General features: G+C 42.4%; 1 protein-coding gene across 2 annotated transcripts in view; it reads left to right on the forward strand.

Annotated features, from left to right (window-relative positions):
• Positions 1–809: 809 nt before the first annotated feature.
• Positions 810–16,414, forward strand: part of STK32B (serine/threonine kinase 32B) — a 175,560-nt gene continuing 159,955 nt past the window's right edge. For both annotated transcript variants that reach the window (XM_082051224.1, XM_082051225.1), the window contains exon 1: positions 810–912. In XM_082051224.1, coding sequence (XP_081907350.1) covers positions 837–912 — 76 coding nt within the window. In that variant the 5' untranslated portion in view covers positions 810–836. The remainder of the gene's footprint in view (positions 913–16,414) is intronic.

Here is a 16,414-nt window from a genome sequence, read left to right on the forward strand (position 1 = left end):
TGGGGCCGGGCTGGGGGCCCCGCCCGCCCCAGCGGCGCCCCCGCGTCCCCCGCCCCGCCGGCCCAGGGCAGCCCCCGTTCCCCCGCCGCCGAAGGGAGCCTCGCTGGGCCTGCTCTCCCAGAGCGCCGGGGATGGGGGGTGAGGGGGAGGGGAAAAAAAAAAGGGAGGGAATTTCTCTCTTTTTCTTCCCTTTCCCTTTCAGAAACTCAGTGAAGTTCGGTCAACTGGCCACGTCCCTCCGCACTGCTGGGGGTGACACCCCAGTCGGGAGACAAAAAAAAATAATATTTTGACTTAAAGCAGCGCTTACCCCTCCCAGCCCATCACCCCGCTCGGGTCCCAGTTCCCCCGGGCGGCAGGAGCAGGCCCGTCCTCCCCCATCATGCCGGGGTGGCGGGCAGCGCAGGGCGCGGGTGCTGGCCCCGCTACCGGGGCGGGAGTGGGGGCTTCGCGCTCCCCAGCGGAGGTCTGGAAGGAGGAAAAGCGGAGGGAGGATCCGCGAGGATCCAGGTAGATCCAGCTTTTACCGCTTACCAAAAGCCATCAGCAGCTGGACCTCCGCCTCCTCCCTCCCTCCATCCTTCCCTCCCTCCTCTCCTAACGGCCGCCCTCCCCTGCCCCTCCGCGATGAGAGTCGGGCCAACTCGGTGCGCGCCAGCCAGCAGCGATCTCTGCCAGGGGCAGACGGTTCGCTTTCATGTCGCAGGGTGACTGCTAGCTCTGCGGAGGCTCCCCCGGCCGGGCCGGGCTGGGGCTGGGGAGTCGGCGGCGGGCGGGCAGCTGCCCCGGCGCCGGGGTGCCCGCCGGCGCGCCCCGCGGGATGCTGGCGGCGGGGGATGCGGAGCCGGCCGCGGACTAACATGGGGGGCAGCCACTCCCACAGGGCGCCCGTCTTCGACGAGAACGAGGACGGTGAGTGAGGAGCTGTCCACGGTACCGCGCCCCGCGCGTCGCCGTCGTGTCGCACCTCGGGGCCGCGGGCAACACCCTCTGCCCGGGCAGGTGTCGGCGCCGCCGCCCCCCCCGCGCTCCCTCCGCGGAGCGGTTTGGAATCGGTCCTGCAGCGGGCTGCCTGCTGTGGGGTGAGGTCCCCCGGGGGAGGAGGAGGGGAAATCCCACCTTTGTTCACAGCCATTGCGTGGGTATTTGCTTTCGGGAGGGCTCACCTGAAGGCTAGCACACCCTCGCGTGGGGTTTACGCACATGGCAGCTAACTCCATACACGCGTTTATGAACGGGCATCATTTTGGAGATGAACGTCCACTTTTTTGTTGTCGTTTATGTTTGACTCTTTGCCCACGTACCCATTTTAAGTGGTGATGTCTCTCTCAGGGAGTATACTTTTTTTCCATCATGTCTACTTTCTGAAACTTTTTTTTAGCTTCTTCTATTACTCTGAGATTTTTCTCCCTGCCCAGATAATATATCATAAGAAAGTGTATCTTGTAAAATTTTTGGAAGGCAATGGAAAAGTTTAAATAAAATACAGTGTTTCTTCACTGTTTTTTCATATGTAGACCATATTTTACCGAAATTCTGTGACTGCATTTCAGTTACAATCATTTTGGCTTTTGAAGCAAAGAGAACACTGCACTGTTAAGAAGAAGATATTTGTATATTATCACTTGAAGTGTTTTTAATGTTGCTTATGGGATAGAGGATGTTGCCTGTCTGGACAATTGATGCTTAATTTTGACTATATTCCTTTCCCAGTAGTTTCCAATATATTATAATGTGATTGTGTCTCAATAGACTATCACATTGTTTTGGCTTTCTGAGGTTCATAACAAATAAAAAGCATGCAGGCTCTTCCCTGTGTGTTCAGAACACACAGAGATACTTGTTCTGTTTTGTTAATAGGGAGGAAATGTATTAAATGCATGTAAAGTGCTTAAAAGGGTGAATGCACATTTACGTGCATTTAAGACACAGTTATCACTCCCTGTTCCTTGACAAAGCTTGACGAGGTATTTGATGAAGTTCGGTTTACAAGACTCTATTGTCTGTGTGGAGAATGGGACAGATTATTTACTATTTGTGTATTGTGGTGCAGTAGCTATGATTTTCTTGTGCTGATACAAAATTTCAGTCATTTACCATAGGTCATGCTTTGCAAACAAGTGAGAAAGATCCCTCCCCACCCCCCCCCCCCCCCAGTAAAATCTTGGTCATGCACAATTAGTCCTGTAAACCTTGAGGTAACTCAAGAAATACCCAAGAGTGAACACATGGTGTTAATTTTGTCTGAACACCCTAAGCTGAAAAATAGCCATGCCTTTGCCTTTGTAAGACTTTTGATTTGGCTCTCTTGGGTTAGCAGTTTCCATGAGTTATTACAATATTTTTTTCCCCCATGAGACAAGACTGTCAATAGTTCAAAAGTAAATTACTGCAGAGAAGACTTCATCCTACTTAGTTCTTTTTCCCTCACAAAAACATTTCTGTAATGCAGCAATTATTAATATGTAATAAAAAATTGCACATGAAGTATTTATGGATTTCTATTAGGTCACTATTTATTGTTTGCCTGATTTTGTTTTGTTTTGTTCTATTTTTTCCACATTATGAATGCTCCTAATGTCATATTTTTTTTTTCCCTCTTAAGATATTATGCTTAGCACCACAATCTAGTTCAGAAGAGTCCATTGCTTTTGAAACAATAACATATTTCCGATTGTACTTACAAATTATTACTCAGGATGGAATTTTCCCAAATAATATAGGAAAACATATCCTATTTGAAAACATATTTTACTAGGTTTAATCCAAATTCAAACTGTATTTTGTATTCCCACTAGCAGCTACAGGAGTCACTATTTTCCATGATATTGGACTCAATATGAAATTTTTTAAAAAAAAGGTGAAATATATCAAGAGAAACTACATTTTTTTTTCTTGAGATAGTATGATTCTGCTCAGGAGTGACAATGCCTATCAGTTCAAAGCTCACTGGAATAAGTGAGTTGTGTATGACTATGCAGGCATAGTAGAAATTAAGCTATTTAGTGTATCATGTGTAGTGTCACAGCTGCCTCTTAAAATTAGGAAAAAAAGAGCAGAAAAAAGTGTTGTCATTTTATGTTTATACATGTTAATGATGGATATAGAATAAAATACAAATTTTGGAATAAGAGGTTTAAAACACGTCATTGTCACTTTTCAAATCACAGAAAAAGTTACTTATTCAGGTTACAACATAACAAAGAAAGATACGGAGATAGTACCTGAAGAGCACCCAGGTACTGCCTGACAAGCTTATAGAGGATCTGCTCTAGAGTTACAACTTCTGCTTTCTGTCTAATGAGAATAGGTGTTGAGTGTATCTAAAAGCTATAAGTTGTATGTAGACTCCCCGCTGTGCTTAGGATAACTAAAAATGATCCAGGCAGAAGGCTGACTGCATGCTGTAAATATCCAGTTATCACAGACGGCAAAACACATCATTATTACAAACTGATTTTTTTAAAAGCCATAACACATACCATTTCTAAACTAGCTATATTTGTTCTCTATGCTTTATTTTTGTTAGAAAGATCTCCCACAGCTTCACTCTTTGAATGGTTAGAAGCATCTGTTTTCCTGATTAAATAATTCTTAAGTTATTTATAAGATTTCTATTTCTTTCAACTTCTTTGTTAGCTTAAACAGCTCTCCACCTACCATGGTTACTCCAATGCCTTGATAGACAGAAAAAATGTCCCCTCTCACTCATTGTTTTGTAAGAAAACCTCTTCTAGTTTTATCTTATTTCCACTGATTTTTCATCTCCTGTGCCTCCGCCTGCATGCATCTGAATTTGTCTTGGTTGCACAGAGATAACCCAAATTATACACAGAATTGCAGGTGAGTTTTCACCAGGACCTTCTGCTGGAAAGTATATTTCCTGATTTCTACTAGAAATAATTTTCCTGGTACAGCCTATAACTACCTATGCCCTTTTCATGGACATGTCATGTGGGTAGTTCAGTCACCTCATGATGTGAGCCCACCAGTGCTCTGTTCGGTAATTTCCACTGAGGAGCTCCAATCTACAGTAGAAATTATGGCATTCCTATGTGCATGACCATGCATTTTGCATGCATGAACTTCAGTTTATTTGTATTATTCATATTCTCAAAGATGATCACCCACTTCTTTCCTTGTGATGCTCTGATTCTCCATTATTTTACCAGCGTATTGTATTATCACCGCTCTCATCAGCTCCATGCTAGTTATCAAGACCACTGAATATTTTGTGTAAACAATCAGCTGCATCATTTCCAGACTTCACCTCCTTTGCTGTCAACCCCCATCAGTCTCATAATTCCCATTTCAAAATAACATTTTTTCCTGTGTTACTCACCTTGCATTTTGCCAGTTAATTCTCACCTTGTTCAGCTTTGCTTATACTTTTTTACATATCACTTCACCAAAACTGAGAAAAATGAAATTTAAGTCAACTCTACCATCTACAAATAAGTTTCTCATCAAGTATCCAGTAAATCTTCTGCAAACAACTTTTGGAAAAATTCAAGCTATATTTATCTCATTTTTAGTTCTTAGCCTAGAATAAAGCACAAGAGCTAAGAAAATTCACTGAACACAGTCCTTTGTTTGCCTACAGTTTACACTCTGGCTAAAGAAGCTCAATGGAAAATATGTTTCATTTATTGATTTGTATTGCTGTACAAGTTGGATAGACAACTAGAGCTGGTGTAGCAGCATCACTACCTCTAATCGAAGCTAGTTAATTTAATGGCTTAGAACTATAACTTTTTTCAGACATTTAGAAAGAGTTTTCAAGCTACATACTACACTAATTGTGTAGTCAATACAGCATGCAGATAAAAAAAAAGGTTCATTTTGGCTAATACTGCTGAAGCAAAGGAATGTTGACTCTCTTTACCTTGAATGTTTCCTGTTCTCACAACAACTATATTCTCCCGAATATATGTATCGAGTACTAATTCCAGGAGAGCAAAGGAGTACATCTTTCCTCATGTTTAGCTCTTTAGAAACAATAATAATTTTACGAGAATGGCAATAGAAGGATGAGAGGAATATTCACCATTGGTAAACATTGTTTGCAAATTCTCAGCAAATATCAAAAGTAACAAATATGTTGCCGATAGCCTGGTGACTGTAAAGAGTATCTTTCATGCTGGATTTGCCTGACCGTGCTCTCTTAAAACTTCAATTATATTTAACAAGTGAAAGTGAAATAGTAGAATAGAGCCATTTAGAAAAGAGCTGACTCAGGAGACATATTACTACTACCAAATAGTAACAACATATTTGCCTATATTATGGTGGAAGATATGGAGGAAAGGATAAGAAGCAGAAGAGTTAGAGGTTAGAAGCTGGTCCTGTGAACTGATATGGCAGTTGTATTTGGTTATTTGGGGCTTAAAAAGTCAGTTTTGCTACAGTTACTTTTAGAAACAAGTGCACTGAACTTTTTAAGAGCTTGGTTTTATTTTTATAGTACATGGTTTTACATTTAAAGCAAATGGATCTCCAAAGAACATTTCACTGAGCATCCTGAAGCTACAGAGCTTCAACACTCCTTTACGAAGTTCAGTGTGTTCATGCTGTGCTATAGTACTGTGGTCTTGTATGCGGGAAATGAGGCACAGAAACATGCCACATCTTATTGCTACATGGCCAGTCCCTGACTCACTGTAGTGCTTATGGATCTACTTAACTCTGAGCAAGTGCTGAAGTCCCACTGCTTTCCCTGCGTTGTAAGGCTTCATTCTCTTGTAGTGTCATTACTACAGAGCTCAATGGAAATCTTTTGTACTCCACAATAAAGCATCCATCCTCTGAAGTTAAACTTTAGATTCTAAGTTGTAATTTAAAATTGATTTCATCCTCTTCTGTTTAGAAAAACATTCAGCTTAAATGAAAGATTTTCAGCTGTTGTCAAGTTGCAGAAAAAGTAATTATTAAACAACCTGCTGCTGAAAAGATCATCTTACACTTAAAGCACAAAAATTAAATATAGATCCTAACAAAAAAGTCCTGCAATTAATATGGATCCAGGTAGCTAAATTTGGAGCATAATGGTTGAGTTTATATAAAACGCAGTGGAAGCTGAAGAACTGTGAAAGTGACATGGGGAAAAATGGCACACAAGGGTTTCACTTAAAATCAATTTAAAGCAATGGTTAAATGTCAAAATGAGTCAGATTCAAAATAGATCATGCAGTGTCCAGTTATTGTCTGCAATACGATGGGGCTCATCAGCCTGCTGCCACAAAGCTCTAAAGGATAGTATCTGAGGCATTCATATAACAACTGTGAAGAGCTCAAATCACGAGGTGAATAACATATTTTTTTCAAACTAATTGTTTCGTAAAATATAGCCCTACATAACAGTTAAATAAAATGTTTAGAATCTAAATACATTTTGTTAGTAAAGGTAACAAACATAGGGTAGGATTAATGTTTCTGCTGGATTTTTGGTTTGTTCATACAATTTCTATGGCAGGTTATGTAGCATTTTACTTGTTCCTTTGCAAAGATGGATATTCCCTTTTAGAACTGGATTGGGTAGTAATACCACATTGTGAGTAAAAAATGCTCTAAGGCAATTCTGTGTCAAAAATATGGATAAAACACAGCTGTTGAAGGCATTTTTTTAATGCTGGATATCAAGGTTTTAGATAAATAAGATCCAGACTATTGGATTTTATTTTTTGTTTCATGGATGACCATGTTTAATCACACATGACTTTATTTTCCATTTCTTGAACTTTAGACACGAAGTCATTATTATGTGTAGTGCAATACATTTCAGAAACCCTAATGCTGGTGTCTGTACAAACACAGAACACAACAGTGACCAGTGTTGAGCTTGCAGTTACAGCATGGTATGAGACAACAGGAGAATATGGACAGAAATTAGAAAACAGAGCAATATGATAATTCCAGGCAGTCACAGAGGTTCCAACTGCCAAACTGTTGCTTGGTCTGTGGCAAAGGAGGTTCAGAAGGAATATTGCAACCACCGTCAAACACAATCTTCCTGACTCAGTCTTCTTAAAGCTTTGATATAATGTACACAAATAATCTGTATGTCTTCAGACACTGGATGATTGTAGGTGAAGTGTAATATTAGATCATGGACTTCTCTTTTCTATAGGGAACTCTGAAGAAATGCAAGATGAATCTGGCACTTCCATCTTAGATTCTTGCTCCTTGTTCCTTCAAATGAACTTCATGTCCAGTCCCCCATATGATTGTCTTTAAAATTTTGTGCAATATCTGATTTACCCTACACTTTTAGGATTAGAACCAACACTCTTTCAAGAGACAGCCAAAGTATTGACCAATTTTATTTTATTTTACCATCATTCACATTCAACAAAATTTCTGTCAGCAATGACTTAGAGATGAATCAGATGAATTTTGAAGTTCCTTCCTAAACATGTTTTCTACAATTCCGAGATTTAATTTTCTGCTTTGGTGGAAATATCCTTTTCAGGACCTCTGTCTTAAGCAATGGCATCAAGTAAGCCTCTGCTGCTGCTTTTGTAGCTTTCCAGAATTTACACAAGTGGTTGGCACAACACCTACCTCTACGTCAAGTAATTTTTCAGTGGCTTGTTATCTAGAAGTGTAAGTGCTCAGGAGAGGTAACGTTTTACCCATATTGCCATGTGTACTGTGCCTGGAGACCAAGATAGGCTTTTGGGTAACTAAGTATAAATAATTCATGACTAACCAAGCATCAAGCAAGATAAGCTTAGAGAATCCCATCCAAGATCAAGGGAAAATCTGAATGTGAAATAAACTGTGAGGAAACAAGATTATTGTCTAAATATCTATACCATTGCTTTTGCGATCCTTTACAAATTCATAAATTGTCTCTCATCACTGCCCATGGATGCTTCTTGCAGTGGAACTTACAAATGGTGGAAGAAGCAGCACATTGGAGAAATAAATGCTTGGTTTTTCCATAGAAAAATCTTATTTGAATGTACAGATATATATATATATAAAACTGGTTTATATATTATTATTAGTTTCACTTCCAGTAGAGTTCAGAAGATCAATCTCCCACTTCTGTCAGGAAGATCACAAGGCTGGCTGCACTCACTTGTCTCTGACACCTTCCCATAGAGCAACGGGGAACAGGTCTGTTTGCTCCCTTTGGGCTCCAGTGCAACATTCACTGGGTTATTGGTTCCATCTGGCATGAAAGTGAAAGGATTCCTTGATTCGGATGCATGGATGTGGGTTACAAAGCCAGCAGTAATGTGGGAATGTTTTGGGTTTTTTTTGTGAACTTTGAGTAACGTGCTGTCCAGTGAATGGAGAAAGTTGAGCCCAGAATGAAATACTGCAACTAACTGAATTATAAAATGACTGAGAAAGTATTTGGAAGCAAAAATAATGAGGAATTCTTATCTTACTGATGGATGCTCAAATAAATTAGGTCCTATCCCACCAGGACTGTCTTTATACAGTCTATTTTGAATGTGGGTTTAAGAACAAAGAAGACAAGGTTTTTGTTGGCCAAGCATGAGACTCTTTTTTTCTAGCTTCCTCATTAAATAGCAAAGCTGGGAAAGCAGAAGCACAAACCCTCCTGAAACTAAACCTAGTGAGCAGTGACATCTGGGACCAAGAATTGAAGGGCAGAAAAGAGGATAACATTATCAAATTCATTTTGGAGGTTTCACAGTATTTTGACTTAGCTGGAGTGAGCTAATGCTGAGGTGGTGGGAAAGGTGTGGAAAAGAAAAAGGTGCTACTGAGATCGGTCAATATAAAGCAAACATTTCTGAGAGGATATTCAAAGGAAAAGGACAACTTCAAGCTCAGCCTGATAGTGGAGCTTCACAGTATCCTGTCATGGTAAAACATGTGAGGGGAAGGGACGAAAAGCAGGGACTTTCTGTTGAGGAGCAGCAGTACTAAGCAGTGTGCACATCATGTGACCTGACCTCTCTCGAGCACAGTTCTGCTTAATTTCATGAACTAGTTAAATTGATTACCTTAAACTACATGACTTACTTGCTAATGCAAGCCTATGTTGAGCTGCTGCTGAATTTGCCGCTATGCTTGTGAACATTGTATGTGTGTACATGTAAGCTTCCCCATAGCAGGAAAAGGATTATTATTCTGCAAAGATCAAAACCTTGTGCTAGCAATAAATGAGACATGAGTTACTTTCATTCATTCCACAATTAAAGAAATCTTCTTTTTAAATTGAAGGAACACTTCTTAGAAAACATTACTAGAGTCGGTAGCAGCCTGTTACACAGGTTTTTAAGAATTTAATAGTAACTAAAGATAGTTGATGAGTCTGAAATTTATTTCCCACATTTTATATCCCCATAAATATTTTCTTTATGATATCATATCATAATATAAAAGTCTGTATTTTATATTTCTTTAATCCTTTCCTAACTTCTTCTATTTTGAAGATGTTTGTTTTGGATACATTCATCAAATCTACTCTACAGTTTGGTTATCTGACTAGGTGAAATCTGTGCTTTTTACCCTCCCACTTCTATCTGGTGACATTTTCTTGCCTTTTAATTTATTTCCACTTTCCAATTTTCTCTTTTTTTTTTTTTTTTTTAAATTCCAATTCTTTGAAGTTTAGAAACTTTTAGATAAGTTCTACAGCTGATGTACTTTTCTGCTTTGCCATTTTTAGTTTGGTTCCATAGTGAAAAAATAAAGCACTGGCTTTGTCATTGTATTGGTAACACTGTTCTGTGTAAGAAAGACTGTGGTATTAAGCAGGATAAATATACTAAGAGGCAATATACTGCAATGGGCAAAAAAGGTTTTCTTTCTTTTTCCTACTTTTGGTGTGATAAGGGAACACCTGCTGTTCCTTTATTTAAGATCTAAAAATGTAGACTGAGTTAATCCTTCCAGTAGTTTTTATTTCCTTATGATTTCGTTCTGCCTCTCTTGCTGAGCAATGAAAACTGCTCTTAGTCACCTTATTAAAACAGAGATGTGATATAATCACAAAATCACCATTAGCCTCTTGAGTGTCCTTCACACATTTCTGAAACTATCCTCTGCTTCCCCTTGGACTGTTCTGACATTATCTTGTGAAGACGTATTTATGCCTTTTGGGGTTAGTTTCAGATAAATCTTTGTCCAAGCTGTAAAGCCTGCAAACCCTTTTGGGGCAATACCACATCTTAGGCACTGTGATCTGCTACACAGAGCTTGAAGTCAAAGAACAAAAGCTGTTTAAAAGATAATTTCTGAGAAGCAGCAAATGTTATTAATTTAAGTCCAGCTTCATATTTGACTGTTTTAGCCAATGAAAACTACAGAGATGGCTACACACTCTTATGCGCAGAGAATTGCTATAAAACAAAGTAAGCCTGAGTTTGGTTTGGACATAACAGGAGGAAAAGACTAGCCAGAAGTCTTTTGCAGCTTCATGAGATTCTTGTCTGCTCAGCCTTGGCATGTAATTTTTCAGCAACGGGATACCAATAATGCCATAATTTCCAACTTTTTTCCAGCCCAGTGCATGTCTTTGAGGTCTTTTGCTTAAGTTTTTAAGCTAAAGTGTTAAATTAGATTGTTATATGGTGCAAATAATAATAGCGGATAAAAATACCTTAGAAAGAGAAATACATTTTTAATGTGAAATTCTCTGCAAATATCTCAGTGTTGAGAGACGTTCTTGCAGGTTTTATTGATCTTTTGCTAAACAAAAATGTCATCACTAAGTACTGTGAGAATTTTCCCGGTGATCCAAACTTTCAGCAGGGCAATCCTTGTTCTTTTGGAGTTAGGGAGCTCTCTACTGATGAACAGGAGAAGAGAGCAGCTGGAGAAAGGCTGCCTGGGCAGTTGTAAACATTGGCTGTGGGAGGCAGGATGTGCAAGCAGAGCTTGTCTGGTGGCTATGTAAATTCTAGCTTTTGCTAGGATAGCGTCTTCTCTCTGAATGGCTTTTCACAAAGCTTTTCTGAGAGTGAGGAGAAGTGACATCTGCTGTTTAGAAAAGATTAAGTAATATGCAGCACTGAAAAAATACTGTGTTTTCAGTGGTTTCAAGCACTTATGCTGAGTGCTGCCCTGACTTCAGATCTTTCCTTCTCCTAAGCCAGAAGCCATCAGTCTATCTCACAGGTGTCAGGGAGAGCACAGGCATGGATTTTAAATGTATTAATAGAAAGTGACCCTTTCAGTGTAGTTGCTGTCCCTTAGAGAGAAAAGCTACCACTTGTGACAGTCAGTTTGCCCACTGGTCCTAGTGAGATGCAGTGAATTTTGATTGCTTCCCTGAGCATATAAATGCAAATGACTAACTACAGTCTGGGCTCTCAGCTTCCTAACCTTCCTCTCATAGGTAGATCACACACATCTTTTGATCCACAGACATGTGTGGATTAATGACATCTTGATGTTTCTGGTGATGGGATATCCTGGATGTTGCAAAGAAACTCCTGCATCAAGGAAAGACTGCTGACTATTATCATATGCACTATGGTTCTTCTACTCTTTAGTGATATTAAGCTGATTTCCAGTCTTTTTTCCCACCTGTATTTGCTGATTAACATAACACAAAAAAAAAAAAAAAAAGATAGACCTGGTAGTGGGAAATAATTTTTTTCTTGCTATTTTGAAGGTTTTTCCATTCTGTACTGTGAAGCAACAAAGGCTGTTAAATATCCTTTTTGGAAACACCCAGAGGAAGCTCATTTTATCCTAACTGAGAAAACATAGTACAGATACACATATATTTTTAGAGGATAGTTCTCTCTCTCTTTCTTTCTCTCTCTAAATACATAGATATTTTTATATGTATTTTACTCTCGTCAAAACAAACCCAGTATATGTGGTAGGGAACTCTCGAACTGAGTCAATGATATTCATTATTTTAATCTAACATCTATAATTAGACTTATTTGAGATTCTATTTCTGTGATTATTCAGAATTGGCATAAGGGCATTTAATACCACCAAATGTTTCAGGCATTAAGACTAACAAACCTTCTGCTACACTGAGCAATTTTATCCCCTGCAGTTCACTGTATATTTATGCCTTGCAGCTAATAAATTCTCTTGTTAAAATTAGAAGTTATTTTCTTTCCATTACTATCTGTCAGCTACCCACCCTCTACATCAAACAAATCTTTTTATTTGTTCTTGTTGGGTGGTGTTACAAGGTAAATCTTTGTAAGTTAAATCATGGCTGAGAGAGTCTACTGTTCATGCCAACCCCCAGCCGTAACCTGGGAACTGCGTCTGGTCCTTAGCCCTCCTTGTCCCCTCAGTCACCTCTGTGCCAGCTGACATGAAAGCCTAGGAATGGAAATGAGGTAGATTTGGTTTGCTTTAAATCTTTCATGTTTCACTCCTAATCTTAGTAGTGGATAGATAAGGCAAAAGTCCAGATTTCCTTATTCACAGTATCACAGTATCACAGTATCACAGTGAGTTTGGGATTGGAAGGGACCTCAAAAGATTGTCTAGTCCAATCCCCCTGCTGGAGCAGGAACGCCTAGGTGAGGTCGCACAGGAACATGTCCAGGTGGGTTTTGAATGTCTCCAGAGAAGGAGACTCCACAACCTCCCTGGGCAGCCTGTTCCAGTGTATGTCACCCTTACTGAGAAGAAGTTTTTTCTCAAATTTAAGTGGAACCTCTTGTGTTCCAGCTTGATCCCATTACCCCTTGTCCTATCATTGTTTGCCACCGAGAAGAGCCTGGCTCCACCCTCATGGCACTCACCCTTTATATATTTATAAACATTAATAAGGTCATCCCTCAGTCTCCTCTTCTCCAAACTAAAGAGACCCAGCTCCCTCAGCCTTTCTTCATAAGGGAGGTGCTCCACTCCCTTAATCATCTTTGTTGCCCTACGCTGGACCCTCTCCAGCAGTTCCCTGTCCTTCTTGAACTGAGGGGCCCAGAACTGGACACAATATTCCAGATGTGGTCTCACCAGGGCGGAGTAGAGGGGAAGGAAGACCTCTCTCGATCTACTAACCACCCCCCTTGTAATACACCCCAGGATGCCATTGGCCTTCCTGGCCACAAGGGCACAGTGCTGGCTCATGGTCATCCTGTTGTCCACCAGGACCCCAGGTCCCTTTCCCCTACGCTGCTCTCTAATATGTAATTTCCCAACCTATACTGGAACCTGGGGTTGTTCCTGCCCAGATGCAGGACTCTACACTTTCTCTTGTTAAATTTCATTAGGTTATTCCCCGCCCAACTCTCCAGCCTGTCCAGGTCTCGCTGGATGGCAGCACAGCCTTCTGGCATGTCAGCCACTCCTCCCAGCTTGGTGTCATCAGCAAACTTGCTGATAGTACACTCAATTCCCTCGTCCAAATCGTTAATGAATATATTGAATAATATTGGCCCCAGCACTGACCCCTGAGGCACTGCACTAGATACTGGCCTCCAACTAGACTCCGCACCATTGACTACCACTCTCTGGCTTCTCTCCTTAAGCCAGTTTGCAACCCACCTCACTACTCTATTGTCTAGACCACACCTCCTCAACTTAGCTGTGAGGATGCTGTGGGAGACTGTGTCAAAGGCTTTACTGAAGTCAAGGTAGACCACATCCACCACTCTGCCATCATCCATCCAACTTGTTACATTCTCATAAAAGGCTATGAGGTTGGTCAAGCATGACTTACCCTTGGTAAAGCCATGCTGACTGCCCCTAATAACCCTCTTATCCTTGATATGCCTTGAGATGGCACCAAGGATAAGCTGTTCCATTACTTTCCCAGGGACAGAGGTGAGGCTGACCGGTCTATAATTACCCGAGTCCTCCTTCTTGCCCTTTTTGAAGACTGGAGTGACATTTGCTTTCCTCCAATCCTCGGGCACCTCTCCCATTTCCCAAGACTTGGCAAAGATGTTGGAGAGCGGTCCAGCAATGACTTCAGCCAGCTCCCTCAGCACCCGCGGATGCATCCCATCTGGACCCATGGATTTATGGATGTCCAGACTATTTAATTGCTCCCTAACCCAGTCCTCATCTACTAAAGCAAACTCCTCCATTGACCTGGCTTCATCCAGGGTCTCAGGGGTGCAGGGCTCCCCAGGACAGCCTCCGGCAGAGTAGACAGAGACAAAGAAGGCATTCAGTAATTCTGCCTTCTCTGTATCTTCTGCCACCAGGGCACCCACCCCATTCATCAGTGGGCCTACATTGCCTCTGGTATTAGTTTTATCTGCTATGTGTTTGAAAAAGTTCTTTTTGCTCTCCTTGACCCCTCTCGCCAGCTGTAATTCTAAGGAGGCCTTGGCTATCCTAGCTGCCTTCCTACATCCTCTAACAGGAGCCTTATATTCTTCCCAAGTGGCCAGCCCCTGCTTCCATGACCTGTAAACCCTCCTCTTATGCTTGAGCATACCCAACAGATCCCTATTCAACCACGCAGGCCTCCTGGCTCCCTTCCTTGACTTCCTATGTGTGGGGATGCTCTGATCCTGAGTGTGGAAGAAGCAATCTCTGAATGCAATCCAGCTACCTTGGGCCCCTTTTCCTTCAAGCAGTCTTGCCCATGGGATTTCCCCCAGCAATTGCTTGAAAAGGCCAAAGTTAGCCCTGCTAAAGTCCAGGCTTGCAATTCTACTTGCTATTCTGTTCCTGCCACACAAGATGCTGAACTCCACGATCTCGTGGTCACTGCAACCCAGGCAGCCCTCAACCTTTACTGCTTCGACCAGACCCTCCTTGTTAGTGAGGATGAGATCCAGCAGTGCACCTCTCCTAGTCAGCTCCTCCACCATCTGCATGAGGAAGTTATCATCAGTGCACTGGAGGAACCTCCTGGACTGTGGCTGGCTGGCTGAATGGTCCTTCCAGCAAACATCAGGGAAGTTAAAATCACCCACAACAACCAGGGCCTGTGACTGTGAGGCCACTCTCAGCTGCCCATAGAAGGCCTCATCAACTTCCTCAGCCTGATCTGGTGGCCTGTAACAGACGCCCACAACAGTGTCACCCCTGCCAGCCTGCCCCTTGATCCTGACCCATACACTCTCAACTCGCTCGTCATCCGCTCCTGGGCAGAATTTAGTACATTGTAGTTGCTCTCTCACATAGAGAGCAACTCCACCACCACGCCTGGCTGGCCTGTCTTTCCTGAAAAGGGCATAGCCATCCATGACCACATTCCAGTCATGTGAACTGTCCCACCATGTTTCTGTAATTGCCACCAGATCATAATCTCTCGACCGAACATAGGATTCTAACTCCTCCTGCTTATTCCCCATGTTGCGTGCATTGGTGTACAGGCATTTCAGGGAGCGAGCAGAGCACACCAATTTCTCCCTAGGGGCATAGGAGGCCACCCGGTCCTCATCAGTTTTAGAATGCTGCCTCACTGGGACAAGCCCAGCTACAACCCCATCCCCCTTCGAGCCTAGTTTAAAGCTTTCCAAATGAGCCCAGCTAATTCCTGCCCCAGCATCCTTTTGCCCCTGCGAGATAAACCTTTCCCGCGTGACACTGACCGGACTGGTGTCTTATAAAACCAACCATTATCAAAAAATCCAAAGCCCTGCCTGTAGCACCAGTCTTGGAGCCAACCATTTAGAGACTGAATTTTCCTATTCCATCCCACATCGTCACTTGAAGATGGAAGGAGTGAAGAGAAGATCACTTGAGCCCCTGAGTCTTTCACCATCCTTCCCAAGACCTTGAAATCGTTCTTCATTCCCCTCAGACTACGGGAAGCAGCTTCCTCCCCATCTGTCTGGAAGACCAGCAGTGGGTAGTAGTCTGTCGGGTGCACCAGTTTGGGGAGCTCTCTAGTGATATCCTTGATCCGGGCTCCAGGTAGACTACAAACTTCCCTAAGATGAGGGTCAACTCTGCATATTGGGCCCTCTGTTCCTTTCAGAAGGGGATTTCCTATTACAATCACCCTTCTTTCCTTCTTATCAGAGGCAGTCTTAAGTTGTGAAGTCAACCGCCTCTTCCTATGTGATCTTGTAGGCAGGCTTGGCACCACCTCCTCAACTACCTCTTCTTCAAGATCCAGGGCTTCAAACCTATGACGGAGGGGCACCTGGGGAGACAAAGCAGGCAGGGAGGGGGGCTGCCCGTGACGCCGAACCGGAATACACTTCCAACCCTCGTCGTCTTTTAGGTCCCCTACCTCTGCCTGACAGCAACAAGGGTGGGGCCGTCTCAGGACTTCTGCCTCTGTCTGAGAGGGCAGGAGGTCCCTCTCCTTTTGGGGGGTACCTCCCTGGGGCCTTTCCGACTGGCATGTCAGGGTGTTACTCCACCAGTCGATCTCCCTTTCGCACTCCCTCATAGTCCTCAGCGTCTCAACCTCCTCCTTAAGTTTCACAACCATGTCGAGCAGATCTTGCACCTGCTCACACCTCACCAGGTGGAGTGCTGGCTTCATATTTACTGTTTTCAGCAATATGTGGTCCTATCAGCTTTCGTGTAATTGCTT

This window comes from Streptopelia decaocto (assembly GCF_964273445.1).
Source record: "Streptopelia decaocto genome assembly, chromosome: 4".
Lineage (NCBI taxonomy): Eukaryota > Metazoa > Chordata > Aves > Columbiformes > Columbidae > Streptopelia > Streptopelia decaocto.